Source organism: Balaenoptera borealis (assembly GCF_965194805.1).
Source record: "Balaenoptera borealis genome assembly, chromosome: 13".
In the NCBI taxonomy this organism is placed as follows: domain Eukaryota; kingdom Metazoa; phylum Chordata; class Mammalia; order Artiodactyla; family Balaenopteridae; genus Balaenoptera; species Balaenoptera borealis.
Genome location: NC_138870.1, coordinates 8,331,581 through 8,357,918, shown reverse-complemented (window position 1 = coordinate 8,357,918; position 26,338 = coordinate 8,331,581). Strand labels below are relative to the sequence as shown.

General features: G+C 43.0%; 1 protein-coding gene across 2 annotated transcripts in view; it reads right to left on the bottom strand.

The window, feature by feature from the left end:
* The window catches only part of A2ML1 (alpha-2-macroglobulin like 1), a 42,925-nt gene that overhangs the window by 6,878 nt on the left and 9,709 nt on the right, over nucleotides 1–26,338 (bottom strand). Inside the window, exons 6-30 of one of the 2 annotated variants that reach the window (XM_082349160.1) lie at nucleotides 25,788–25,947; nucleotides 24,767–24,851; nucleotides 24,146–24,272; nucleotides 23,533–23,647; nucleotides 23,089–23,198; nucleotides 21,916–22,083; nucleotides 20,165–20,392; nucleotides 17,938–17,998; nucleotides 17,545–17,690; nucleotides 16,935–17,084; nucleotides 16,149–16,343; nucleotides 14,762–14,852; nucleotides 14,004–14,124; nucleotides 13,157–13,385; nucleotides 12,863–12,989; nucleotides 11,279–11,400; nucleotides 10,662–10,713; nucleotides 10,216–10,299; nucleotides 8,634–8,810; nucleotides 8,395–8,476; nucleotides 7,878–8,034; nucleotides 5,169–5,243; nucleotides 4,826–4,988; nucleotides 3,016–3,230; nucleotides 149–364 (exon numbers count right to left, since the gene is read on the bottom strand). In XM_082349160.1, the coding sequence (XP_082205286.1) occupies nucleotides 149–364; nucleotides 3,016–3,230; nucleotides 4,826–4,988; nucleotides 5,169–5,243; nucleotides 7,878–8,034; nucleotides 8,395–8,476; nucleotides 8,634–8,810; nucleotides 10,216–10,299; nucleotides 10,662–10,713; nucleotides 11,279–11,400; nucleotides 12,863–12,989; nucleotides 13,157–13,385; nucleotides 14,004–14,124; nucleotides 14,762–14,852; nucleotides 16,149–16,343; nucleotides 16,935–17,084; nucleotides 17,545–17,690; nucleotides 17,938–17,998; nucleotides 20,165–20,392; nucleotides 21,916–22,083; nucleotides 23,089–23,198; nucleotides 23,533–23,647; nucleotides 24,146–24,272; nucleotides 24,767–24,851; nucleotides 25,788–25,947 (3,456 nt within the window). The remainder of the gene's footprint in view (nucleotides 1–148; nucleotides 365–3,015; nucleotides 3,231–4,825; nucleotides 4,989–5,168; nucleotides 5,244–7,877; nucleotides 8,035–8,394; nucleotides 8,477–8,633; nucleotides 8,811–10,215; nucleotides 10,300–10,661; nucleotides 10,714–11,278; nucleotides 11,401–12,862; nucleotides 12,990–13,156; nucleotides 13,386–14,003; nucleotides 14,125–14,761; nucleotides 14,853–16,148; nucleotides 16,344–16,934; nucleotides 17,085–17,544; nucleotides 17,691–17,937; nucleotides 17,999–20,164; nucleotides 20,393–21,915; nucleotides 22,084–23,088; nucleotides 23,199–23,532; nucleotides 23,648–24,145; nucleotides 24,273–24,766; nucleotides 24,852–25,787; nucleotides 25,948–26,338) is intronic. The other variant, XM_082349161.1, reaches the window with a different exon arrangement.

Genomic DNA, 26,338 nt, shown 5'->3' with positions numbered 1-26,338 from the left:
ATAAAAAAGAAATAAAAAATAAAAAGAGGGTACGGTTCGAACGACTTTCCTTGCAAATAAGGTAGATGAGAGAAGGTTCTACTAGAGGCAGAGATGCCCTCAGACTCTCCTTCCCAACGCACACTAGTCCTCCTGGAGCCCTGCTTACCTGCACATAGACACAGCCCTGGCCTGAGGCCTCCAAGGTGTACACCCCGGGGATATCGGGCAGAGTCTCCTGCTGAAACACCAACCGGTTGGCAGCTTGAACGTTGAAAGTGTGCTGGAAATTCTGAGCGGATTTTACAGCCAGGTTGACTTCCTCAGACAGCACATAGACAGTAGTGGCATACTTGGCAAGAGCTTGGAGAGCAACTACAGTATCCTGAGGAAAACAATCAGGCATCAGGCATATGCTTACTGTTTTGTGGGCCATTGGAACTAACCTCCAACAACCCTGTAACCTACACACCTGATTGTTGTTCACTAGCTTGGATGATACCTCCTCTAAGTATCTAAGAACCACATTCACCAATGCTGGGGAAGCTAACGTAGAAATCATAATATCTTACCTGCATAGAGAATCACCATCAAGTCATTCTTGAACACTCATGGGTCGTTAGGCTAATTTCATATATTTATATTCAGCAATGAAACCTAGCTTCAGAACGGGCTATTGTTAGAAGTAAGTGGATCGAAGAGAATCCAAAAAAGAGTATATATATATATCTATACGTATAACTGATTCACTTTGCTGTACAGCTGAAACTAATGCAACATGGTAAAGCAACTATACTCCAATTTTTTTTTAATTGGTAAAAAAAAAACCAAAAACAAAAAGTGAGTGGATCACTGCTCAATATATATTTTGCAATTTCCTTATTTGGGGAAGAAACAGCAGTAACTTGATAACCCTAAAAATTGCATGCTCTTCAAAGTTATTTAATTGCATAATGATCTTCTGTGGCACAGGGTATCAGGGGATTCTTGGAAAACCCCTCCTTGAAGGACAAAGCTTCTTAGCCATTATGACATGTGACAATCTTTTCTTCATCCGGGAATAAGACAGATAAACTGTTTCTAAGAGAGCATGGCATCACGTAAAAAGTGTGAGCCTTTCCTTTCTGAAAACATGATTTATATAAATTACAACCGGAGGAAAGAAAAAAAGAATGAGATATTCTGCAAAATTGTCATATCTCACTCTGTGTTATGGAATTTCTGTATGCTCGAAACTTTGTCAAATATCTACTGCATAATAAAGGAACCCCACTTCTCCCTATCCCAAACAAAAAAGAACAGTCATATTTAGACATCACACTGTCATATAAAGATAGGAAGACAGGTATCAACCCAGGGGAAGCTGTGAACAAGTTATATCTGTGCAGCTTGGCCATCTACAAACAACTTTTTGTCTATGCTCTGTGACCTGGAGCCCAGGAGGGCTTTCTTTATTCCTTGGACATGTGGAGACAATTCAAGGAATGGGACCTCACCATCACCTAAAAACCAAAGTGGGTGATATGTGACTTCTTGTAATAGCCAAGGATTTTATTGAAAAGCAACTCTGGCATATATCTGTCACGGAGAATTCTAAACATTCCATCCTCTGCTTTCTAAAATTATATATTATGATTATTTAGGGCTCAGCAAGAAGAAGGAAATCTTTCCTGATCTTTGGCCAAGAATTTCCCTGAAACAAGGAAACATAGTACCATATAACTTTTTAAAATTCCAATTAAGTCATTACCATATGCAAGGTCTTAACATCATCTCTTAACATCTACACCAGGCACTCCATCTATTAAAATCTGTTCATTCTTCCAGGTCTACTTTACATGTTACATCCTCAGTGAAACTGGCCCTAATTTCAACAAGTCATACTATAATCGCTATGAGAACAAAAAATGTGTTTTCTTGTTTACCTCTGTATCATCAGTGACGTGGAAAGAGTAGGGATTTAATACTATTTACAGAACAAATGAATTAATGGCTATTCTCTCTGTGATCATCTAAGATGATTTTTATGACATTATTTGAATTTATCATACAATTCCACCTCCTTTTTTCCCTACTGCCACCCCACCAATTCGATTTCTCTTTACCCCTAACCTAGACAAATGAAATAGTCTCCTGATCTCTTCAAATCCAGTGTCTCTCTCCTCTAAATCATCCCATATCCAAGGGACAGATTAATCTTTCTTAAACAAAGTTTAAAAAAATTAATGGCTCCTCAGAATTAGGCAGAAACTGAGCCTGACATGCAAGGCCCTTCATAATATGAAGCTACCTTACCTTTTCAACTAAGTCCCTTTATGCTTCAGCTAAACCAGTTTTCCCAACAGCCATTCTACGGTTTTGCAAATGGGTGTCTCTACTCAGACTATTCCCCCTTCCTTTCAATAGTTGCCTAAAATTATTACATGTCCCTTTAGATCTCCCTCAAGTGCCATTCCCCTGTGAAGACTTTTCTTACCCCTCAAGCTGATATGAGGTCGCTCTCCCTCTTGAAATTCAATATTTTGTAACTTTTGTATCTTTGTTCTGTAACCAGATCCTGCTATGTAATACATACAACTTTTCCTAGCTTTCTTTCTAGGTTGTAAACTTTTTAAAGACTCTATCTTACCAGCTTTCCAATACCTGAAATAGGAGGTATACCTGTAAAATCTTGCTTTGATGCTTACAGACCCCATAACTGGCTTTCTAGTTTGTGACTATGTAAATCTAGCCATAATTATACATGTCCTCTTTACATGTAGAACATAGATTTCATGATGTTTCATACTCTACAAAGAAAGAGACTTAAATGCATAGAGTACTATTTATGTGCTCAAATGACCTAATTTCATGAACCCTTCTATATATTTTTCGCATGATTTTCTCCCTTTCTATAGAGTGATTAGTCCCTGGACCTAGAGGGCAAGGGCAATAGTTTTTCCTCTCTCTCCACACGAGATCTAATCCTGGTTTTTCCTCTCTCTCCACATGGGATCTAACCCTACCTGATGAGTGGCAGAAGAGCAGGCTACTTACCTGAGTGGAGGAGAACCCTCCATATGCATTTTGCTGCTTGACCAACCAAGCCACTATGCCAGTGGCCTTCTTTATCTCATTTTGAGTCAAGTTGGCTTTGCTGAGCAAGGTCAACAACACATATGCCGTAAGTTCCACATCTACAGCCTCAGGCTCAGACCAAGGGCTGTCATCCAATGACGGAGTAGGTTTGTGGCTCCAGTGAAAGGACGTTCCTATGGAGAAAAACACATACTTAGGAAAGTCTTAGAAGGAAATGACTTTCCCATATTCACTTTGTAAATGCTACACCTTAAACCAGAGAAAGTACCAACCAAAAATTAATCGTGAGTTAGAAAAAAATATTTCTCAAATCTTCTGATTTATTGGCCACCATGTCCATGCAAGGATGTGTGTGTGAGTGTGTACACCCGCACATAATTCCCCAGGGTAAAGCTGGGAGCATCAATAAATGCCTCCAGCAATGATATCAGAACCTCCCTTGTTAATTTATAAATTCTTATGTTAATGGAGATAGGTAAGTAGAAACTTCTTTTAAGAATTTTATGTGTTTGGGGTCTTTTTTTTTTTTTTGGCTTACAAAATTTTATTAATTTTCAGCATTTATTTTCCTTAATCAAAGGTCTAACATTTTAAGAAGAATAAAAACGGCAGAACATGCATAAGAACTCTGAGAAACCATAGAAGAAATGCTAATGAGGGCGAGCAAATAAAATATGAGACCAAATCCCGACTCTATGACAGCCACAATGGCAGGTAACTTGAAGACAACGAACAGCAAGTAGAAATGAGAAGAGTGGAAGCTAGAACTCTAACTAAATATAAGGTTAGAGATAATAAATACATAGCCCACAGGAGGCAATCTAAGTGGAAGAACAAAAGAAAACATGTCAGCCTGCCATGCAAGATAATGGAGAAGAGTTAATCACATTAAACTGATATACACCTGAGCAGATATAACTCCACCCACCGTCTGAGATCCCCATTCCACGACTAGAGCTGCTTATACACAGGCCAAAAAACTACCCAGAGCCCATATGAGAGGACAACTCGGCAATGACATTCGTATAGATGAAAGCTGAGATTAAATTTCTGCCTGGAAGTATAATTTTAAATAAACAGCTAGGTAAATAAAATTCATTAATATTGTATTTACAAGATCTGTTAGAATATCGAATACTTTTTTTTTTTTTTTTGGCCACACCACGTCACTTGCGGGATCTTAGTTCCCTGGCTGGAGATTGAACCTCTACCCTCAGCAATGAAAGCGCCGAGTCCTAACCCCTGGACCACCAGGGAGTTCCCAGAATATCAAATATTATTCTAAATACATCCAAAAGTTTGAAAAGGACCTTGAGAAATCTCCAAGTTCAAGTCGTACCCCATCAAACTCCATGATTTTACACCAAAGAATTGTTAAATATCTGCAAAAGGGTGGTTCTCCAATGCCAATACGTTTTCTGACTAGTTTCTACCATCTATTTTCTCTTCATGTTAAAAATATAACATGCCTTTGAGGACTTTCAGGGGCTTTCCTGCAAAACTGTTAACAATGATTTTATGACTTAACTTTTACTAAAATGAATCCTAGAATTGAATATATGTGGGACTATGGAGACTAGGGAAATTTTTCACATATTTTCACAATTTCAAAAAACTCCTGGGATTTCCCTGGTGGTCCAGTGGTTAGGACTCAGCGTTTTCACTGCGGTGGGCCCAGGTTCAATCCCACAAGCCACATAGCATGGCCAAAAATAAATAAATAAAATAAAAACAAGAAAGCAAAAAATTCCTAACATGGCCAACATACCTGAGATGATAGCCTGTCGATCTAGCTTTTCAAGAAGAATGTTTCTGATGTCCATTTTCCCAGCCAGAGTGAAAGTATAAGCTAGTAGGGCCTGTGTGTAGGGGTTGGTGGTGGAGGAGACGGAACGATTGAGACACTGCAGACCCTGACTCACCATCGGGTCCTAAAAAGTGAAGATGAAGAACTGAATTTATAAGGCATTCCTTTTAAAAGGGGCAGTGATAAGGAAATCATCATATCCTCTTTTGAGTTTAAAAGGCTGGCTAGGGACAAAAATAGGTGACTTTCTCTAGAAACAGGCATGATCAGGAGACTGTCAAGGGGAGGAGCTAGAGAAACTCACATCTGTGGTCTTTCCCATCTCCAGCAACGCGGCCGTGATGTAGGCAGTCAAGGAGACCTTGTCATCGACTCCACCCTGGATGGAAACGGAGACAGGAAGTCAGGGCAGCAGCCAGCACATGAAGAATTGCATGCACGTTGCAGAAATGTGTCCCCTCTGAACGGATGAATTATTATTATTATTTTTTAAAAAGCACTCCTGGGACCTCCCTGGTGGTCCAGTGGTTAAGACTCCGAGCTCCCAACGCAGGGGGCCCAGGTTCCATCCCTGGTCAGGGAACTGGATCCCTCATGCCTCAACTAAAGATGCCACAAGTGGCAACAAAGATCCTGAGTGCCGTAACTAAGACCCGGCACAGGCAAATAAATAAATAAATATTAAAAAAAAAAAAAAAAAAGAAGCGCTCCTTTCCACAGGCTGACCACAGCCCCAAGCCTCCAGGACACACAGTGGAGGGGAGAACTGGCTGGACTTCAATAACTGCACAGCCTTATACGGTAACCTGCAAGAAGTAACATGAGGTCTTCAGCTCTGAGTGGGTATTTAGGAAACCCAAGATAAGGTGTTAGGAAGGATAACAGGTTTTAAAAAAAGTGGGGGGAGGGAGTTGGGATAAGGAGAAAATCTCTTATTCTCAGATTTTTTACTGAATCTGAGCCTCCCCCAAATGGACGTTCCCCTCAAGTGGCATAAAGCCCAGCTTCTTCTCCAGAGGAGAATAGGTAACACCTTCCCTGATTAATGCCTTTCACAGAAGGATATTAGCAATTTTTAAAAAAATATATGTAATCTAAATTACTATCTTTGTTCTATAGATAAGAGTACAAACACTTAAAATGGTTAAATAGTTTGTTCAAGAGTACACAACTGTGGGCTTCCCTGGTGGCACAGTGGTTAAGAATCCGCCTGCCAATGCAGGGGACAAGGGTTTGAGCCCTGCTCCGGGAAGATCCCACATGTCGCGGAGCAACTAAGCCCGTGCGCCACAACTACTGAGCCTGCACTCTAGAGCCCGCGAGCCACAACTACTGAGCCCACGAGCCACAACTACTGAAGCCACGCACCTAGAGCCCGTGCTCCGCAACAAGAGAAGCCACAGCAATGAGAAGCCCGAGCACCACAACGAAGAGCAGCCCCCGCTCGCCGCAACTAGAGAAAGCCCGCGCGCAGCAACGAAGACCCAACGCAGTCAACAAAATAAAATAATAAAATAAATAAATGTATAAAAAAAAAAATACACAACTAATAAGCTGGGTTTAACTCTGGAGCTCCCGGTAAGGACCCAACCACCAAGCTTGACAACATAAATGATGGGTTTCTTGAGAGACTGGCTGGCTCTGGTAAGACAGGAGGAAGAAAAACCTCTAGGGTCTTGTTCTAGTCACATCCTGGCTTGTACTACTCCCCCGTATGGGGGACACTGGGAAGATCCTGCATAAGGAACACTAATGAATCATATAGAGATTTGGTTTTCAATGCTCAAGATTTTTTTTTAATTGAATTTTTTTTCTTTTCCGGCTGCAACGCACGGCATGCGGGATCTTAGTTCCCAGACCAGGGATTGAACCCATGCCCCCTGCAGTGGAAGCGCAGAGTCCTAACCACCGGACCACCAGGGAAGTCCCAGTGCTCAAGATTTTTAATCCAGGTCCTGGAATAGCAATAATGATTCCTCTAGGAAAGTTGGTACAGTCTTTCTCTCACTCGGTCTGTTCTGAATTGAACAAGCTGCCTGCACCCCGACACCTTGCCCTGTGTTGGGAAAGGTCAGGCAGTGCAGTGAATGGGCGGGAACAGTGCCTCTGGAGTCCAAGCGCTGTGGTTCAAATTACAGTCCTGCCGCCCACTAGCATTCACCTCAGGCAATTTACTTAACCCCTGCACCAGTTTCTTCATCTGTAAAATGGAATTAATAATGATATGCCAGTGCTTAGCATGTTGATTTGTTGTAAACATTAAATATGAATATCAGATAGAGTACTTAGTGCCTGCCAGAGAGTAAACCCCTTACAAAAGACACTGAGCTGTCTAGGAGTCCCCACCAGAGGCAATGGCTTTGCTTCAGACTTAGGGAAATAGGAAAAGGCTCAGAGATCTTCTAGTCCAGTGGTTCTCAAACTTTAGCCAGTATCAGGGTCACCCAGAGGGCTTGTTAAAACACAGTTGCTGCCCTTACTCCCAGAGTTCCTCAGAGTAGGTCTGGGGTGAGAGCTGGAATTTGTATTTCTTTTTTTTTTTTAAGGTTTTTTTGATTTTTAAAAAAAAAGATTTTTAAAGTCTTTATTGAATTTCTTACAATATTGCTTCTGTTTTATATTTTGTTTTTTTAGCCGCAAGGCATGTGGGATCTTAGGTCCCCGACCAGGGATAGAAACCATACCCGGCTGCACTGGAAGGCGAAGTCTTAAACACTTGGACCACCAGGGAAGTCCCTGGAACTTGCATTTCAAACAAGTTCTCAGGTGGTGCCGATGCTGCTGATCTGGGGACCATACTTTGAGAACCATATTCTAGTACATATTCTCATTTTACAGATGTGGAAGCTGAATGCTCAGACTGGTTACGAATATTGACCAAGGTCACCCAGAGCCAGGCCTGAGACCTGAAGAACTGACTCTCAGGCCGGTGCTCTCTTGCTTCTGCTCACTCAGAGGTACAAGTCCCTCCCAGACACAGTAGTGGGCTGTGGGCCCCTGGGCAGGTCCGCACCTTCATAGCTGTGTGGAAGAGCTCCCCCACGTTGGCATAGCAGCCATCGGAGAGCTGGTTTCCTGCCATCCACGTGAGAGCGTCCTGGATGTTCTTGTCATCAATGAAGATGAGTTTCTGAGCCTGGCCAAAGCATTTGGTGACAAAGGCTGTCAGCCTGTATGGGTAAAGAGGGAAATGTGGCATGACGGTGGATTTCCAGGGGAGGGTGCAATAGTTCTACAGTTTATTCTGTTGAATGGTTCCAGAAGGGAAGTTGAGGAAACATAATGCCATAGGAAGCTTGGAAAAGGGAGGCATTAATTGGCATTCATGGGGACAAGAGCTGGGAGGTACAAGGTCAGAGAGAAGGGTAAGGTGCTTGACCATACATGAAGCTGAAATAAACAGTATTAAAGTGGTAGAGGATAGAAAGCAAGAAGGAATGGGGTTAAGGGGAGAGGTAGAGGAATAATTCCAGAGGGTTCAGGAATTATGCTCTGGGGTACAGAACTCATGGGGGACTGGACAACATTACCATGTGTTTCCATTTTCATCGTTCTCCCCAAAGGCACTGTAGGAGCCAGTGCTGTGTTTGTACATCAGCTCCCTCTGGTACCCTGGGAAGCCAGATGTGGTTTTAGATGACAGTGATAACTTAAAAAAACACCCCCATGGCCTTCAAGGATGAGGGACACTTCAGGGGCTGAACTTCCCTGAGTCTTATCACCGATCACAGGCGCTAGACAAGTTGTCCAAGAGTGAACACCAACTCACCCAGCTTCAGGAAACCCACTGCTCGAGACCTGATTTCCTCAGTCAGCATCCCTGTCGTCTCCAGGTACTGCAAGACGTAAATGATGGGAGCGAACAAGACCATGTTCTGCTCCCCACAGCCATTTGGCATCTGCACCAGACTGTCTAGGTTCTTCAGGGCTGTGCCCATGATGTCCCCTGGGATCCAAAAGGAGAGGGAAGGAAGGTGGTGGCAGAAGAAGGAACCCTTAAGAGTTATTATCATACATTTAACAAACATGTATTCACTATCATTTAGGGAGTCTCTACTCTGTGACCTGGGGGGCAAGAGCCTCCACCTCGAAGAGCCCATAATCAGGGGGGGCAAACAGTTACAATACATTGCAATGCTAATTTATTATAAGCAAGTATAACATATATAATATCGGGTATGTACAAGGTGCTGGAGTACACAGAGAGGTATGTAGGCCACCTGAGGGCGTTCATGGCTTTCAAGAAGCTGATGAGGTTTGTAATAAAACCTGCAATGCTTAGTCTCAATCTCTAAGTGCCTCCACTGCATATAAATACATCACCCTCCAAATCACCAAGTCTCTCCCAAGCACACACACACTCCTGATACGCTTTTCCTCGTTATGTCTCTTGACCCCTCCATATACTTCACAAGCCAGTAAGCCTGACATAAGTGACTCATGAACATATGCATTTTAGTCATTGAGTTCAACTCAAATGTGCAAATATGTACTGAAAGTCAACTGCAGGAACTGTACTAAGAACAAAAATGAAAAAGACGTGGCCCTTGTCCTCAAGGATCCCTCAATGCAGTGTGGAAGACAGACAGAGACAGTGAGCTATAATACAGTGAGGTGAGTGCTAGTCCAGAGGTATGAATCAAATACAGCCAAAACGGAGACATTTTCACCTGGAAGGGATCTGGGTAGGGGGTTAGAGTACAGAAAGAAACTAACATGTATAGGCCTTCTACTATGGGCTAGATATTGTGCTGGGAAATTTATTATATTTAATCTTTACACCAGTCCTGAAAGGTAGGTTATTATCACTGTCTTACAGAAGGGAAAAGAAGGATCGAAATTGTTCATTAACTTATCCAAGGTCACATGGCTATTAAATGGCAGAACTGGGATCCTAAGCCAGTTCGATACAACTTTCAAGCTCATGTTTTTCTATTTGCTCCCTCTCCTTGCCTAAAGAAGTGGCATGTCCTATGTAAATATGGTTGAATCTTCCCAAAACTGTATTCAAATATATGAAGTCCTCATTTTTAAATGGTTCCTGCAAACATTTCGTCTCCCCTCCACCCAATTTATAGACCTAAACCTAAATACATATCAAGCTTCAACGACCTTTAACTTCCTCCTGCCCAGACTCTTTTCTGTTTTTAACCAGAGTATACGTCTGTCTAATCCCATCTGCACTGCACAGGCTGTATTTGCCCACTTTGTAAAATAAGCTCTTCTTCCTTCATCACTTCTAATCTACCATACCTTCCTCCAGATAGGGCCATAGGCCTCAACCCATGCCACACCTTGGCAGCCTCTGGCCCCATTTTTCCTTTTGGAGCCAAGAATCTCTGGTTGCTTACCCAGAACAGAAACATAAGCCTTGGCTGAATCACGAACAACATCCACAGGGACCTCCAGGGAGATGGATTCTGAAGCCATTTTTCCTATGAGGGGCAGAGAAAAGGTAAAACAATAAAAGGTGGAAATAGTGGGGGTTCTCACGCCCAAACCACAGAAAAACTTGCCATAATCCAGGGTTTTCTGTACCCAGTGCTTTCCGTGGGTTGGAGGTAGATTTTTTTACCCTATTCACAGTGGTCTTTGCTGAAAATAAATTCCAGCGAGAGCCATAATTGTGCTGTACATTTTCTCTTCTTCATCCTGCCTTTCAGCTACTTGGCCCCATTGGGAATGGCACCCCTAGACTCTCCTATTTCTTCTTGTCCTGTATATTCCTCCTTTTGCCTAAGAAGACCTCCTGTTGCTAAGGGAATTCTCACACCAACCCCTCTCTGTGTTCACCCACCTTTGGAGCACAACAGTGAGCTGTGTGTCTTCTCCACAAGGACTCCTTCCGGCTGACATGGAGAGAGACAAGGATGGGTGAAAAAACATAGATGAGTATCAGGGCAGGTGGCACTGAAGGAATAGGAAGGGGAAGGGAAATGGGGAGAAGAGGCCCTGCCTGTGCTCCAGGGCTTCACTCAGAACTGGAGAGAACAGAGCTTCTCTTTGACATTCAGAAGGACTCCCTTTCAACCCAGGGAGGGGCCTCTCAGTAAAATTCTTTTTGGGCTAGAGCTAAGGATAAGTTTAGGAAACTTCTAAGAGACAGGATTGACAATGGGGTTCATGATGACAGGAAGCAGCGAATGATGACATTAGGGATTTTCTTAGGAGAAACTAACATTCATTGAGTGTCTACAAAGTTAACAGGTACTGTATTAGGTACTTCCATAGACCATCAGTATGGGTTAAGCAAGTAGTTAAGGGCAGAAGGGGGTCAGGGAAGGATAAAGGTGAGCTGCCTGATTGGCGTTGGAGTAAGACTGCTGCAAGAGACTGACGTGGTTAGACACACACTGAACATCCCTGGCTTGGTTGCTGCCTCTACCTCTGAAGCTAGGCCTGCAGGAAACTCACCTTGACCAGAACTGGTTTGATGAGTGTGTCACTCTGGCCCTTTTCTGGAACAAATCCCTTCTGGTCCCCACAGAGTTCATTGCTGTCCAGAATCTTAGTGCTCACAGTGAAGTTTACATGACCTGAGAAGAAAGAGGGCAAAAGGAAGACATCAGCCCTATTGGCAGAGGTACCAATGAGGTCTCTTCCCCTCTAGATTAGTGCTTCTTAAACTTAATGGCATACAAATCACCTGCGGCTCTTGTCTGTTACAATACAAACTCTATTTCAGTAGATCTGAGGTGGAGCCCACATTCTGCGGTAGGTGGCCTCTAAGGGACCCCAGTGATCCCTGCCTCCTGATATTTACACTGTTGTGTAATCCCCTCTTCTTGCCTGTGGGCTGGATTTAGTGATTCGCTTCTAATGGAGAGGATAGGGCAGAAGCAATGAGATGTCACAGCTGAGCTTAGGTTATAAAAAACACTGCAGGGCTTCCCTGGTGGCGCAGTGGTTGAGAATCTGCCTGCCAATGCAGGGGACACGGGTTCGAGCCCTGGTCTGGGAAGATCCCACATGCCACGGAGCAACTGGGCCCGTGAGCCACAATTACTGAGCCTGCGCGTCTGGAGCCTGTGCTCCACAACAAGAGAGGCCGCGATGGTGAGAGGCCCGCGCACCGCGATGAAGAGTGGTCCCCACTTGCCGCAACTAGAGAAAGCCCTCGCACAGAAACGAAGACTCAACACAGTCATAAATAAATAAATAAATAAAAGAACGTGAATTTCTTAAAAAAAAACAAAAAAAAAACACTGCAGCTTCTGTCTCAGGTGCACTCTTCCTCTCAAGCCACGAACTCTGGAGGAAGCCAGCTGTCATGTCATGAGGCAGCCCAGTGGGGAGATTCATGTGATGGGAAACTGAAGGAGGCCACTAGCCAACACCTGAGGCCAAGAACTGCAGCCTTCAGTCTGACAGTCCATGAGGATCAAAGGCTTTGGAATGAGCTTGGATGTGGGTTCTCTCCTGGGCAAGTCTTTGGATGAGAACACAGCCCTGGCTGAACTTCATGAGAGACCTTGGGCAAGAGGCATCCAGCTACACTGCACAAATTACTGACCCACAGAAACTGTGTGATAATAAATGTTTGTTCTTTTAAGCTGCTAAATTTTAGGGTAATTTGTTAAGCAGCAGTAGATAACTAATACACCAAAAGACTGTACTTTGAGTTGCAAGGACTTAATCCAAGAGCAAATGACATCTCATAGGATTATTGTGATGATTAAATGAGTTAATTCATGTAAAACAGTTAGGACAGTGCCTGGCCCATAGCCCATAGTAAGTATTTGACTAGTAACATTATCTCTTGTCCTGGCGTAAATATTAAAATCTCCCTCTTTCACTCTCAAAATAGTCCAGTGTGGATAATGTTTTGGTCATCTATCAAAGAATATTCGCTTATTTTTTTATAACATAGAATTAGGAGGGAGAAAAATAGAGGCAAATACAAAGAGGAAAGAGAAAACAAAGCAAATACAGTAGAGGAAAGGGTAGAGTTCTCAGTCTCTGTGCTTTCCTTGCCCATCTGCCACTTCCTTCTCTTACCCAGTTTGACAGCTGTGATATTCCAGTGATAGGATTTTGATTCATCAGCACAGAGACAGCTGGAGGCCTGAGAGTCTGTCCCTGGTTCCACCTGGTACTCCTCTGATTTAGCCAGCTTAGTCTGAACCTGAAGAGGATATTTGAGTGATAAAGGGTCGGAGTAAAGGAGACAATACACAGAGGTTTAGGAAAATACGGGGGCAGAGACACCGACATCTCATTTCTTTCTCGGGGAAAATTGGTATGCTTCCAGTTTAGGGACTGACACCTGCTTCTTGCATCCCCAGCTCTTACCCTGATGCACTCCTTCAGATAATTGAAGATGGTGGCAGTAAGACGAAAGGATTCTCCGCGAACTACCGAGTAAGGGAGAGTCAGATCAACAAAGAATGGCTTGAAGGCAGTCAGTCCAACAGTGGGTGAAAGACCAAAGCCTCTGGACTGGGAAGTGCAAAAAGTCATGGCCTTCCATGTGGTGATGGTATCAGGAACTGTGACGTGGACAGACTCCTTCCCTGAGTTACTGTGAGAATACAAGAACCCAGGTGAAGCAGACAGCAGGAGAAAGGCATTTGGGAATTAAGCTACAAATTTGTCTGCAGAAGTGAATATTTCGTTGCTGTTGTGCATGGGGGAAAAAGCAAAAAGGCAATCGAAATGGTGGCCCACATGAATCTCAGAGTGTGAATCTTCAAGTGAGGATGTACAAGTATGGGAGAAGGGGGGGTGTCTGAGGATGTGAGGAGAGGGAGTATGTGTGGGTGGGCATCTGTGTGCAAACATATCTGTAAGAGAGCCCAGTGCCCTCTGAATCGGTGAGAATATGCCTTCTTAGGGTTTGTCAAAACGAGCGGGTAAGCAGTGGGCAAGAACCAAACTCATGTCAAGATGTGTCTTTCCGTTTGCATGGCCCTGCAGTGAGAATGCACTGTCTGCACTGAGCAAATGTGAAGACGTGTGAATTTGTTTTGAGTGATTGTATATAACTGTTTAAGAATCCAGGGAAAGAAACACGTGCTCATATCCCCATTAAACCTTCTTGGCTTGAGACTTAGGTTCATTAGAAATTATCTGAGTCTGAGTTCTCTGCTGAATCTACACTGTATATATAATTTTGTTATACCTTTTAGGCATCACTTACCCAACAGGAAACAGATCCCAGAGCCAAGTCTCCGGGAAGTACTGGCGAACCTGAGAATCCTCTGGCTGACTTAAAGTTTCCACCCGATGCGGTGAAACATTTTCATGGACTTCTAAGGAGACTAAGAACAAGGGAAAAAGCAGAAGACTTATGTCATGTGATAAACTGAGGTGGAGAGAAAACCAGCAAGAAATTCAGAGGGAAGCAGAGAACATCCAGTCTGAGATGAGGACAACTAGTGAGCCTGCGCTCTAGAGCCCGAGAGCCACAACCACGGAGCCCTCGTGCCACAACTAATGGAGCCCGCACGCCTAGAGCCCGTGCTCCGCAACAAGAGAAGCCACCTCAAAGAAAAGTAGCCCCCGCTCGCCGCAAATAGAGAAAGCCCATGAGCAGCAATGAAGACCCAACGCAGCCAAAAATAAAAAGATAAATAAATTAATTAGTTTTTTTGAAAAAAAGAGAGAGATGAGGAGGAAGGACCACTGAGGAACTGACTGGTCATGAGACTATCAGGGGAAATGACAGACACGGACGTCTGGCCAGGGAATGAGTAGATAAGGGCTTCAGGCTTCAAAAGCCCTCCCCAGAGACAGAGAGAGAGTGAGATCCTAGGGAAACTGCCTTCATCTATAACCCACAATCCATTATCATTCTGGCTACTGGCTCAGTGCAAGAATAGGAGGCAAAGAGGGACCTTTCAGAGTTCCATGATGCTAAATATCTCAGTGAATCTGCAAGCCACAGAGGCAGCTTACCTCCCGTTGCAGTGCTGTGTTCTGAAATTTCGTAGCTGCAATCTATTGGCTTCTTGACTTTGGCGTTGGACAGTATTTTCAGGCCCACCTCCTGATAGGCACCAAAGGGACCAGAGAATGAAGAGTTAAGGGGGTCCTCTCCCTTACTACAAGGGCTACAGCCTAGAAATTTCACCCTCAAAGGGTTAAACCAACACATTCATTGCCTATTAATTGCGAGACCAATACCCAGCCACCAAAACTGGTTCACTTCTATTCCAGCTAGTGTGAAAGCTTTTCAATTAAACTTATCTCATTGTGTTTATATATAGATAGATAGATAGATAGATGTATTATGCATATGTATATACACACATATACATACGTTTTTGCAAAATGATCACCACAATAAGTCTAGTTAACATCCATTACCATATATAATTACAAAAAATTTTCTTCTTGTGATGAGGACTTTTAAGATCTATTCTCTAGCAACTTTCAAATATGCTATACAGTAACACTAACTATAGTCACTATGCTGTACATTACATTCCCAAACCTTACGTATTTTATAACTGGAAGTTTGTACCTTGTGACTACCTTCACCCATTTTACCCCCTCCACCTCCCACCTCTAGCAACTACCCATCTATTCTCTGTATCTATGAGCTTGTTTCGTTGCTGTTGTTTTTGTTGTTGTTAGGTTCCACACATAAGTGAGATCAAATGATATTTGTCTTTCTCTGTCTGACTTATTTCACTTAGCATAATGCCCTCAAGGTCCATCCAGGTTGTTGAAAATGGCAAGATTTTATTCTTTTTTTTGGCTGATTAGTAGTATTCCACTTATTTCATCGTTCAATATGTTTAATACTTCTTCCAAATATTAGTCACTGTATCCTTATTATTTGATTTGGACTGAACTTTTTAAGGGCAGAGACCATATCAGCTCAATCAATTCAACAAAAATATATTGAGCATTATGAAGGATCAGGCATTATAGAGAATACAAAGATGAACAAGACCCACTTCCTGACCTCAGAGACCTCCTGGTCAGATGTGGGCCAAAGCATCCCAAACTTCTGTGGATAAAATAGGTGCAGTATCTTTCATAATAGAGACTTCTGGTCTACCTTTCTTCATTTTTTTTTTTTTTTCCTTCTTGGCTGATCCCATGGAAGTCAATGTTTGGAGACCCCAGAGAGAGGACTAGTGTATAGCCTCAGACAGTAGGTGACTTCTACAAGCATGAGGACCAAGTGAGGCTGCCTTACCCATCAGGAGTTTCTTTCACGATTTTGCCCCTGCCAGTGCCCATATGACTCTGCCTGCTTTATTAGATGTGAGCTTTCCTTTCCCCCTCCCACCACAATTGTTTCTATGAGAACAAAATGGGTAAGAACATCTACCTTGAAAAAACGGAAAACATCTATGCTTTCAGGGAACCAAGGCCTCCACATGGTAGAACGCCTGCGCCAACGCTCCTCGGGCACTGCATCAGTGAGGGGCGGGGGAAAGTCCCATGGGGCAGGCCCTGGACACTCATCATATTCATCCACCTGATAGGGGTAGTAACCGTACCAGAATGGGAACATTCTATAGACCTGAGAAAAGACAGAAAAGGAAATAAATTTTTTTTTTCTTAAGAAAATAAAATATTGACATAGTGAAATCAGCTGAGAAACTTCTCTCAGATTCTGATTCTGGTGGCACAGTTTACTGCTCTTGTATTATTTCTCTTCATTATTCCAGAATTTCTTCCATCATAACCCCTTCCTCTAGTTCATCTTTTTTCATAATCTGTCACCCTTATCTCCTATTTCATCTTTCCCGGTACTGACCGCTGTGACCGTATTAACCGTGTCCTTCTCATATCATCATTTCTTTCTCTCTTTTTTTTTTTTTTTCCTTTGGCCATGCCGCATGGCTTGCGGGATCTTAGTTCCCTGACCAGGGATTGAACCCGGGCCCACGGCAGTGAAAACACAGAGTCCTAACCACTGGACTGCCAGGGAAGTCCCCATATCATCATTTCTACCTTCATTTCCATACCAGCTTTGCTACCACCTTGTGGAGATGCAATATTTCCCTGAGACTCTCTTTCCCACTGCCTGGAATCCATCTCTTAATTCTGATGCGGTCAGTCTGTCTTCTCTGTTGACTCCCTCTTGCCACCATGTCAGCAGACCACTCACGGAGCTGTTGCTCAGCTCGCTCTCTGGTCTAAGCAGCAAGACGCTCTCATCCACGGCCCGGATCGCACACAGGGACTGGGGAGCTGCCTGCAGCTGCAGGTCCACATCTGCTCCTGGAAGCTGCTGGGAAGGTGAGAAGCCAAGGGAAACCTGGGGAAGAGAAAAGGATAATGTGGGGATCAGGTCAGCCTGGAGAGGAGGAGAAACAGTCATCACCCATATGCCCTAAGTACGGTCCCCAGCCCACTCCTTCATTTTTATACTGATTTTTCTTTGTAAAGTATTGCCCTTTAGAAACAGGGTCTTGTAATACAATTGGAAAAACTAAGCAGCACGGTACAATAATGTAGAAAGTTTCAAAGACAGAAAGTAGAAAGAAAGAGAATTTGTGGAATAGCTATACAGAACATGTGACTTCCCAGCATGACCTTTTAAAAGAAGCGGGAGAGCTAGAGAGTTCAACAAACCATGCAAAAGATAGAGAACATGATATCCAGCTTCAATATTAACTCCTTCTTTCCCCGCCCCTGCCTTATCTCCAACCCCAGCATACACAGGCTCTCTCTCTATGTCCAGACATTTCCTTCACCCTCTTCAACTGCCATTTTACCTGATTGTCAAAGCACATCTCCACTGAGAACTGAATTTTGTCTGCTATAACACCTCCACCGGGAAAAATGGCATACATCACCAGGGAAGGATCAGGGGCTAGTCTGGAGTTGAAGGTCAATGAGAGAGAGAAGGAGCCTTCCAGTCCTGAAAGGGAAGAGGGGATATTCAGGAATGGGAGTACACACTCACCTACCAATGACATCCAACCCTGTGTTTGCATTTCTTCCTGAGCCAGCTGCAGGCCTCATGGTGCAGGTTGCTTCACACTATCCTATTCTTCTGTGGTTACTGTTATGGTCTGTTCTCATTGCTCTTACTCTTGCTTCTAATATAAGAACTATTTCTTGGAAATGTAAAGTTTAAGTCTTCCAAGAGATGCATGAACACTCACCTTCCCTCTTAGACTTCAGGTGTTTCTGCCCCTCCATCTCCAAATTCCCTTTCCCTATTAACTAAGGAAGAGAAAAAGAAGTCATCAACAACATAGAAGTTAGAGGAGTTTAGCCTTGGCCCAATCCCTGCATCTCTCCGTAAGGAGAGGCTCCTTTCGTAGTTCTGGAGCCCAGGTCAGTACTTCGTGGAGCATCCTTCCGCTTGTCAAATGTTGGATGGTACCAAGAGCCCTGATGACTCTTCCTCCAGTTGGAGGTCTGCGAGAACCACGGGGTGGGTGGGAGGAGACAAAGGCCACCACTGCCTCGGAGCCAGAGAGACTAGACAGCTGACACCATTTCTTGAAGATCTCTAAGTTTTATTATTTTATAATCCTTGTAACATAAAGTCTACTAAAATCCATCCTTGCAAACTTTTATTTAAAAAAAATTTTTTTTATTGAAGTGTAGTTGATTTACTATGTCGGGCCAATCTCTGCTGTGCAGCAAAGTGACTCAGTTATACACATACAGACATTCTTTTTTTATATTCTTTTCCATTATGGTTCATCGCAGGAGATTAGATATAGTTCCCTATGCTCTACAGTAGGACCTTGTTGTTTATCCATTCTAAATGTAATAGTGTGCATCTACCCACCCCAAACTCCCAGTCCATCCCTCTCCCTCCCCCCTCTCCTTGGCAACCACAAGTCTGATCTCTATGTCTGTGAGTCTGTTTCTGTTTCTTACAACCTTTTAAAAATTATCACTCAATTGAAAATTCGGTGGAGGGTAAAGGGGTTGGGGATAAATTAGGAGTTTGGGACTAACATATACACACTACTATATATAAAATAAATAACCAACAAGTACATATTGCATAGCACAGAGAACTATAAATATTTTGTAATAACCTATAAGGGAAAAGAATCTGAAAAAGAATTTATATATATACAAATTTTATATATATATATATATAAAAAACTGAATCACTTTGCTGTACACCTGAAACTAACACAACACTGTAAATCAACTATACATCAATAAAAAATTTTTTTTAAAAATTCAGTGGAAATGAGTATACCTTGAAATTGTCTTGAGTCCTTCTGACATTTGACTCTCTGGAGGAGAAATCTCTTTTTAACTCTCCCTTCCTCTTCACTCTCCCTTGAAACTGAATTCACTGAGATGGTTTCTAAGCAGGCAGGCATCTCAGGCTCCAGTCAAGGGCCCTATGGCCAGTTTCTCAGACTATCCTCCACACTGATCAGTCCCAACTCCACTTTTCTCCTAGGCCTCGCCACACTTCTGTCCCGAAGACAGTACATGTATTATCATTCTGCCTTATTATTTCCCACCTACCTCTCCTCATTCTGTTATTTAGGATGATTGTTTTAACTTGATGAAGACACTGGAATGATTCAGGGGGAGAAATTCTCTCAGAGACTTTAAGGAGATGATAAGGGAATAAAGAGACTCTGGACCATCAAACCCAAAGTTCACCTGAGTCTAAGTTCCTCACGATCATCAAGATGACCAGTAAAACTGCTTACCTTTACATTTCTTTCAGGTTACAAGTTGTGACTTTATTTCCCCAGCAGAGCTGCTATCAATGTTAATTTTTAACCCTATGTCATCTATTTAAAAATACTGACCAATGAAACACAGAATGAAATTTATTCTGAGTCCCCATCCCCTCCTCATCCTCCCTGCTACCCATCCACCAGGCTCCCTTTCAGCCCTGGTCAGCAACATTGTCTCATTTATTCCTAGTTTTATTTCCCCACACAATTTCCCTGGACTCCTGTTCAAAATCTCTTTATTCCCCATTTCCCCCCACCTTTTATACCTATATTAACACAGTAGCCACTGGCCACAGGTGACTACTGGAGCCCGTGAAATGTAACTAGTCCAAACTCCTTTAAGTATAAAATACATACTTTGAGTTTCAAAGATTTGCAATGCAGCTGAAACACAGAATGTAAAATATCTATTAATAATTTTTTATGTTGACTTCATGTGGAAATGATCATATGTTGGATATACTAGGTTAGACAAACTATATTTTAAAAGTTAGTTTCCTCTGTTCTTTTAATTTTTTTATGGTGGCTTCTAAAAATTTAGAAATTACCTACGTGGCTTGCATTATATCTCTATCCAGACTGTCTGTTCACCCCGTCTAGCTCACTGTCTTTATTCCCTTTCCTTCCCAACACACTCTCACCCATCCCCATTTCCCAGTCTCACATAGTAGGAGAAGATGACTTCCTGGTCAGGTTCCACATCAGCTGGATCGATGTAATAATCCACCAGCACTTCCTGGGGCCGACCACATTCCAAGATGCCATTTGGCCGCTGGAGGCCAAGGAAGCTGTGAGTTGTGTTGTAGAAGGGCTGCAGGTACAGGTAGGCATTTTCATAGTAATGAGACATTCTTTCTGGACTATATGCCATTTCTTCCAATTGGAACCTGCCCTGAGAAAGAGAGAGAGAGAAAAAAAGGCCTTAAAATTCATGTACCCCAACCGTATTGACCCCATGGACTTATTATGATTCTCAAATCTGTACTGCCTAAGAGTGGCATGTAGATATTTCACTAGAGGTTCAACCAAGAATATTTGAGGAGTCCATAATAGTGGTTATATGCAGCAGCATGTTGATACAAAGGGGAGTAAAATAAGGGCTGAATTATAGTTATCAGGAAATAGGAAATTGTGGATGATATACCTTCACAGACTGATGCAGGGAAGAGATAACTATGACTAAGAAATTAAAGGATATATCTCAGAGGTAAGAAAACTAGGTATAGAGGATAATAATCAGTTCTAAGTGGAGTGATCGAATGATGCCTAGAGTACAGAAATAGGTAAATTAGCCACAGCAGAAATAATACGTATTTGCTTGAGTAGTGTAGCTGGATGATTGCATTAAAGGCTTCAATTCTTCATCCCTCCCCATAGCAACATCCTTTTTTATAGGTTTTTTTTCTTAATTTTATTTATTTTATTTGGTTGCACCAGGTCTTAGTTGGGGCAAGCAGGCTCCTTAGTTGAGGCACGCGTGCTCCTTAGTTGCAGCCGGCGGGCTCCTTAGTTGTGGCATTCGAACTCTTAGTTGAAGCGTGCATGTGGGATCTAGTTCCATGACCAGGGATCGAACCCAGCCTCCCTGCATTGGGAGCGCAGAGTCTGAACTGCCGCACCACCAGGGAAGTCCACTTTACCAAGTGTGCCCTTTTAGTCTAACTGTGGACCTACCATGTGACTTGTTTTTGGGAATGGGTGTTAGCACACACAAGATAAGTAGAGACTTAGAAAAGCCCTTGCACGTCTGCTTTTGCCCTTGCATGTCTGCTTTTGCTCTTGCATCTCTTCACTGCCATGGGAATATACCTGGGCTAGCTCGGTGGATCGTGAGATGTGTGGAGCGCCAGCCTACAGTCAGCTGACCCACAGACATAAGGAAGTCCACCAAGATCGGTAGAGCTGCCCTTCTGTCTACCCAGCTACAGGAGCAATAAACGCTTCCTGTTGTGTACACTAAAGTTCTGTAGTTGTCTGCTAAGCAGTAGTGTGTGGCAATTGATAACTGATACAAGTAACCTTCCCTATAAGTTATGCAAAACCTAGAATTCTCTTCTTTGTTATTTCAATGAGTAACAGAAAGAGGGAAAAGGGGAATAGGAGGAAGAAGATGACTCTGAACCACTTTTTCCTCCCTAATCTGATTTCAAATAAAGGATCAGACAGAGATGGAGTTAAGTTATAAAATGAATTAGTAGAAATAGCAATTTTTATCTGAAGGTCATTTATCTGATTGGTATTAAAAATGGGATCTAAGAAAAACTTTTTGTCAACTGAAGGGCAGGATTGGTGAATGGGGGAGATGGAATTCCCCAGGGGTGGTGGGTGGTGGTGTAGTGGGGGGAAAAGGAAAATTTTGACGTTTTCCTTCAGGGAGGTCTTCCTTGCTGGAAAGCTGGACCTCCCAGTGCTTACCTCCAGAGAAATGTCTTTCCTGTCCCAATTAACCGTGTCCAGCTTGAAGGGAGCAAGACCTTCGTTGTCAGTAGTTAGGGTCTGCTTGATGGTTCCATTTTTGTCACCAATCACCAGAAACACTGAATGATGCTTGAGGGGGGAGCCATCATGGCCCCTAACTCTTATCTGAGGGGTGAAGGTCATTAGGGCATTAGAGTCAGGTTTAGTGTAAGTTTGAAACTGTAAGAATACATTTCAGGAAAGAGTCCAGAGAAAGGTAAATGTGATTCAGGGGTTGGAAAGTAGGATCTATGAGGAACTGAGAAACACACAGAAGTAGCTTGGCCTGGAGCAGAAGTAGATTTGCCACATGGCTTATCAAGCGTCAGGGCCCTTCATTTGCATACACCCCTGCCAAGGCTCTGTACATTTTTTTTGCTTTCATTTTCCTACAGAGAGTCCCCTTCCACTCCTAAATTGTATAATCCTTAGGCTCTAAGAAAGTCCGCATCTACTCTTGGTCTAGAGAAAAGATGACTAAGGAATAAATGGATCTAAATATGTACAACATTCTTGTGTTCAGGAGTTGTTTGGGAAGTGAAGAAAGCTAAGCTGGAGAGAGGGGTAGATTGCTAGGAATCAGCAAGAAAACACTACCAATTTTTAAATCGCTAAAAACAATGCTTAAGGAGCTATAAATGGCTCTCTGTCACAGGAAGCTTGATATTAACCTTGCCTAGATGCAGAAGCTCAGACTAGATGGTCTCTCCAGATAACCTGCAGCTCTAAAATTCAAAGATTTAAACATGAGAATGTGAACCCCTGGCATTAGGAAGGGCACTGAAGTCACATTAATATTCAAGGCACATCTCATATGAGATTAAGGACACACAGTGCAAGGAGTTAAGCACATACTCGAGAGGCAGGTTGCCTGGCTTTGATCATAGTTAACACTTATGAGCTTATGACCTTGGGAAAATCACTTCACCTCTCTGTGCCTCAGCCTCCTTATTTGTAAAATAGGGCCAATAAGAGTGCCTAACTCAGGATTGTTGTAAAGATTAAACAAGTGAATACACATAAAGTACTTCGAACAATGCTAAGTTAGCTATTATTATATGTGTACAGGAAGGAGGTGACAGTGGATGGTTAAGCATTTTTTGGTCTGTGCAGAGACAAGTTTTAACATACCTTTCCACTGAAGGGGAAATTAGGGTAATAATAATCACTGGTGTCTTCAAATGTCATTGATTCCGTTTGTGCATAAATGAAGATATCCCGAGTGGTATTGGCTTCCACTCCTGCAGAGGGAAACCAGATGTATGATGATCTAAAAACCTGATATCCTCACCTTCATGTTTAACATAAAATCCCTGAAAGGATGGTGTCACTGGAAGTAGGGAGCTGAATATATTTCTGGCCAAAGATCCAAACCAACTCCTCCTCCCCAAACTTTTGGAGAAACAGGGAGTGGATGGCAGAGGGAATCTGGCACTTCCCTTTGACTGTGAACTAGGAACAGAGTCCCTTCCAAACAGCGATGAGGGTGGGTCTTGAGTCCTCTGAGTAGGTCTGTCTCTGGGACAGCTCTTTCCCTTTCTCTTTTCTTAATGAACCAAGGAGCATCTCACTTACCTGTCCCTTCCTCCACGATAGTAGCCACGATATTGATGTCCTGGTGGTAAGAATGCCCAGTGAGGCTGAAGGTAGACATGGCCACAGAAGCTGAGACGCATCCTGCTTTGTCAGTCTAGTGACACAGTCAGAGAGAGAGAGAGGGAGAGAGAGAGGATGAATAACCTAATCTTTACTTCCATTTCATGATGGAAGAAATTTCCATTTCTTCCTGTAGAAGAAAATAATTTCTCATCTCTATACTTTCATTTCTCCATTTTTAAGATAGAAACCCCATCCCATAACATGAAGTATACACCCACACATATATAATCATAAAGCAACTTGGAAGTTCCAAGATATGAGGAGAAAAGAACCCACTTCAGAACAGGAAAATTTTATCTCCCAATGGTTTAGGTTAATTTCTTGATTCCAAGGCAGATTCTAAAAGGCTTTATCTTTTGTGGGGATAAAAAAAGACTGCCTGGTTCTTTGGAACTGGGATAATAACCATGTGAAATGCTTTCTACTTTGGGTTTTTGTTTGTTTGTTTTTAACCACTTTTCTATATTGGTGCTTACTTACTCTTTAGGACATAGGAATTAAGGTTCCTTTCTACATCCCTTTTACTCACCTTTCCAGAGATATTCTTGCATCTGTCAGGTAGGTGTTCCCCTTCTGGCTCTCGATACCCGTAATTATATGCCTTTTGACACACTGATACCTTCACTGCCCCTAGCACAGGCTTTCCATAGGTGTACCTAACCCAGAAAAGCATGAGGAGTCAGAGTTGGGCAATTCTACTTACGATCCAACCCTCCTCCCCCAAACAACACTTTTCCTTCTCTCTCACATTCCCACCTCTGGAAGTACTCTGACAGTCCTAGCCTTCTCCAGCTCTCATTCACATCCCTGCTTTGCTCAAAACCTTAGAGTATTGCCATTTCACAATAAATACCATCCAAAGGACAACAACAGTGTCTTTCTTTTTCCTTACTCCTATTTCCCCATGGGATTCAATATTGTGCTCTGTACAAAGCAGACACTAAATCAGTCATGCTGGCTGAGAGAGCAGTGGAAAGTAAGGACAGAAACACAATTAGAACATGCGTTCTTGCAGAACTCGTGACTCTGGACTACATAAAGCATCCCAAGGTTTAGCTGCTACCTCCACTATCCCTCTTTCCATAACACTCCCTCACAACATCTCTCAATATAGCTTTAATCCTCACTGGATCCAGAGCTTTATTCTTACCGACAGCAAATTTTCACTAAGAAAGAGTCTTCTACCATTGATAACTGTTTGGGTTCCACCACTTCCAACTTAAACTTAGGCAGCACTGGAGAGAGATGGAAAACAAAGAGGAAGAAGGTTTGACCATATAGGTAGTGGTCAAAAAGGTAGTTTAAAGTAGAGGGGTATAAAGCAGTGATAATTAATTAGCTAGTTAAATTAACGGGGCATTATTAAGGTAAAATGCTCCTGAAGTTATTAGCCGGTTTAGCACTAAAATGAATAAATAATCCCTCTGGGTTTTTTTTGTTTCTAGGTAAGAAGTGGATTTATTTAGAGAGAAACACACTCCACAGAGTGTGGCCCATCTCAGAAGGCGAGAGGCCCAAGAATATGGGGCAGTTAGTTTTTATGGGCTGGGTAATTTCATAGGCTAATGAGTGGGAGGATTATTCCAACTATTTTGGGGACGGGGCAGAGATTTCCAGGAATTGGGCCACTGTCCACTTTTTGATTTCTGATGGTCAGCCTCGGAACTGTCATGGCTCTGGTGGGTGTGCCACTTAGCTTATGCTAATGTATTACAATGAGTGTATAAGGAGGCTCAAGGTCCACTGGAAGTCAAATCTTCTGCCATCTTGGACCTAGTTCCATAGTAGATTTTACTTGACCTTTGCTGATTTTGACACAAGATTATGTCCGGGCTTCCCTGGTGGCGCAGTGGTTGGGAGTCTGCCTGCCAGTGCGGGGGACACGGGTTCGAGCCCTGGTCTGGGAGGATCCCACATGCCGCGGAGCAACAAGGCCCGTGAGCCACAACTACTGAGCCTGCACGTCTGGAGCCTGTGCTCCGCAACTAGCGAGGCCGCGATAGTGAGAGGCCCGTGCACCGCGATGAAGAGTGGCCCCACTCGCCGCAACTGGAGAAAGCCCTCGCACAGAAACGAAGACCCAACACAGCCAAAAATAAATAAAATAAAATAAATTAAAAAATAAAAAAAGATTATGTCCAACACTTTGACCTACTAAGTCTCCCACCTACCATATTCTTCCACACTGAAGGTGCCAAAGGTCTTGCCATCTGCCACAGCCACACTGTAGGTGCCCAGCGTCGCCTCTGGTGCCAGTTGGAAGGACAGATCTACAATGCCTTCCTTGGGCACCACGTTCAGCCACTGTGCAATCCTATTGTTGTTTGGATCCTGTGTCCATTAAAAAGAAATCCCATGACGTGCCTGCCTCTTTGATTCCCACCCTGCACTGCAGAAAGCATGTAAAGAAGCAAAAAGAACCTAAAGAATCCCACCCATTGCTCGTGACCCCCATGGTCTGTGTCCAGGAAGAAAAGGGCCCTTGTGGATTCAAACGATCAGACTGAGTCCTTTAAAATGTTATCATGTTTCAGAAAGTGGGATTTAGGATGCCCTTTACAAAGAGTGATTATTCTTGGTCCTTAAGTGGGGCAATGCTGAGGGGACTGATTGTAAGATACCTGAATGATAGGTAATTTGACAGAAAAATGGAGGGGAAGCTGTGAGGAATTTCACCTTCTTAATACTTCTCACAGGTATTCTTGTCATGTTCAATGGTTGA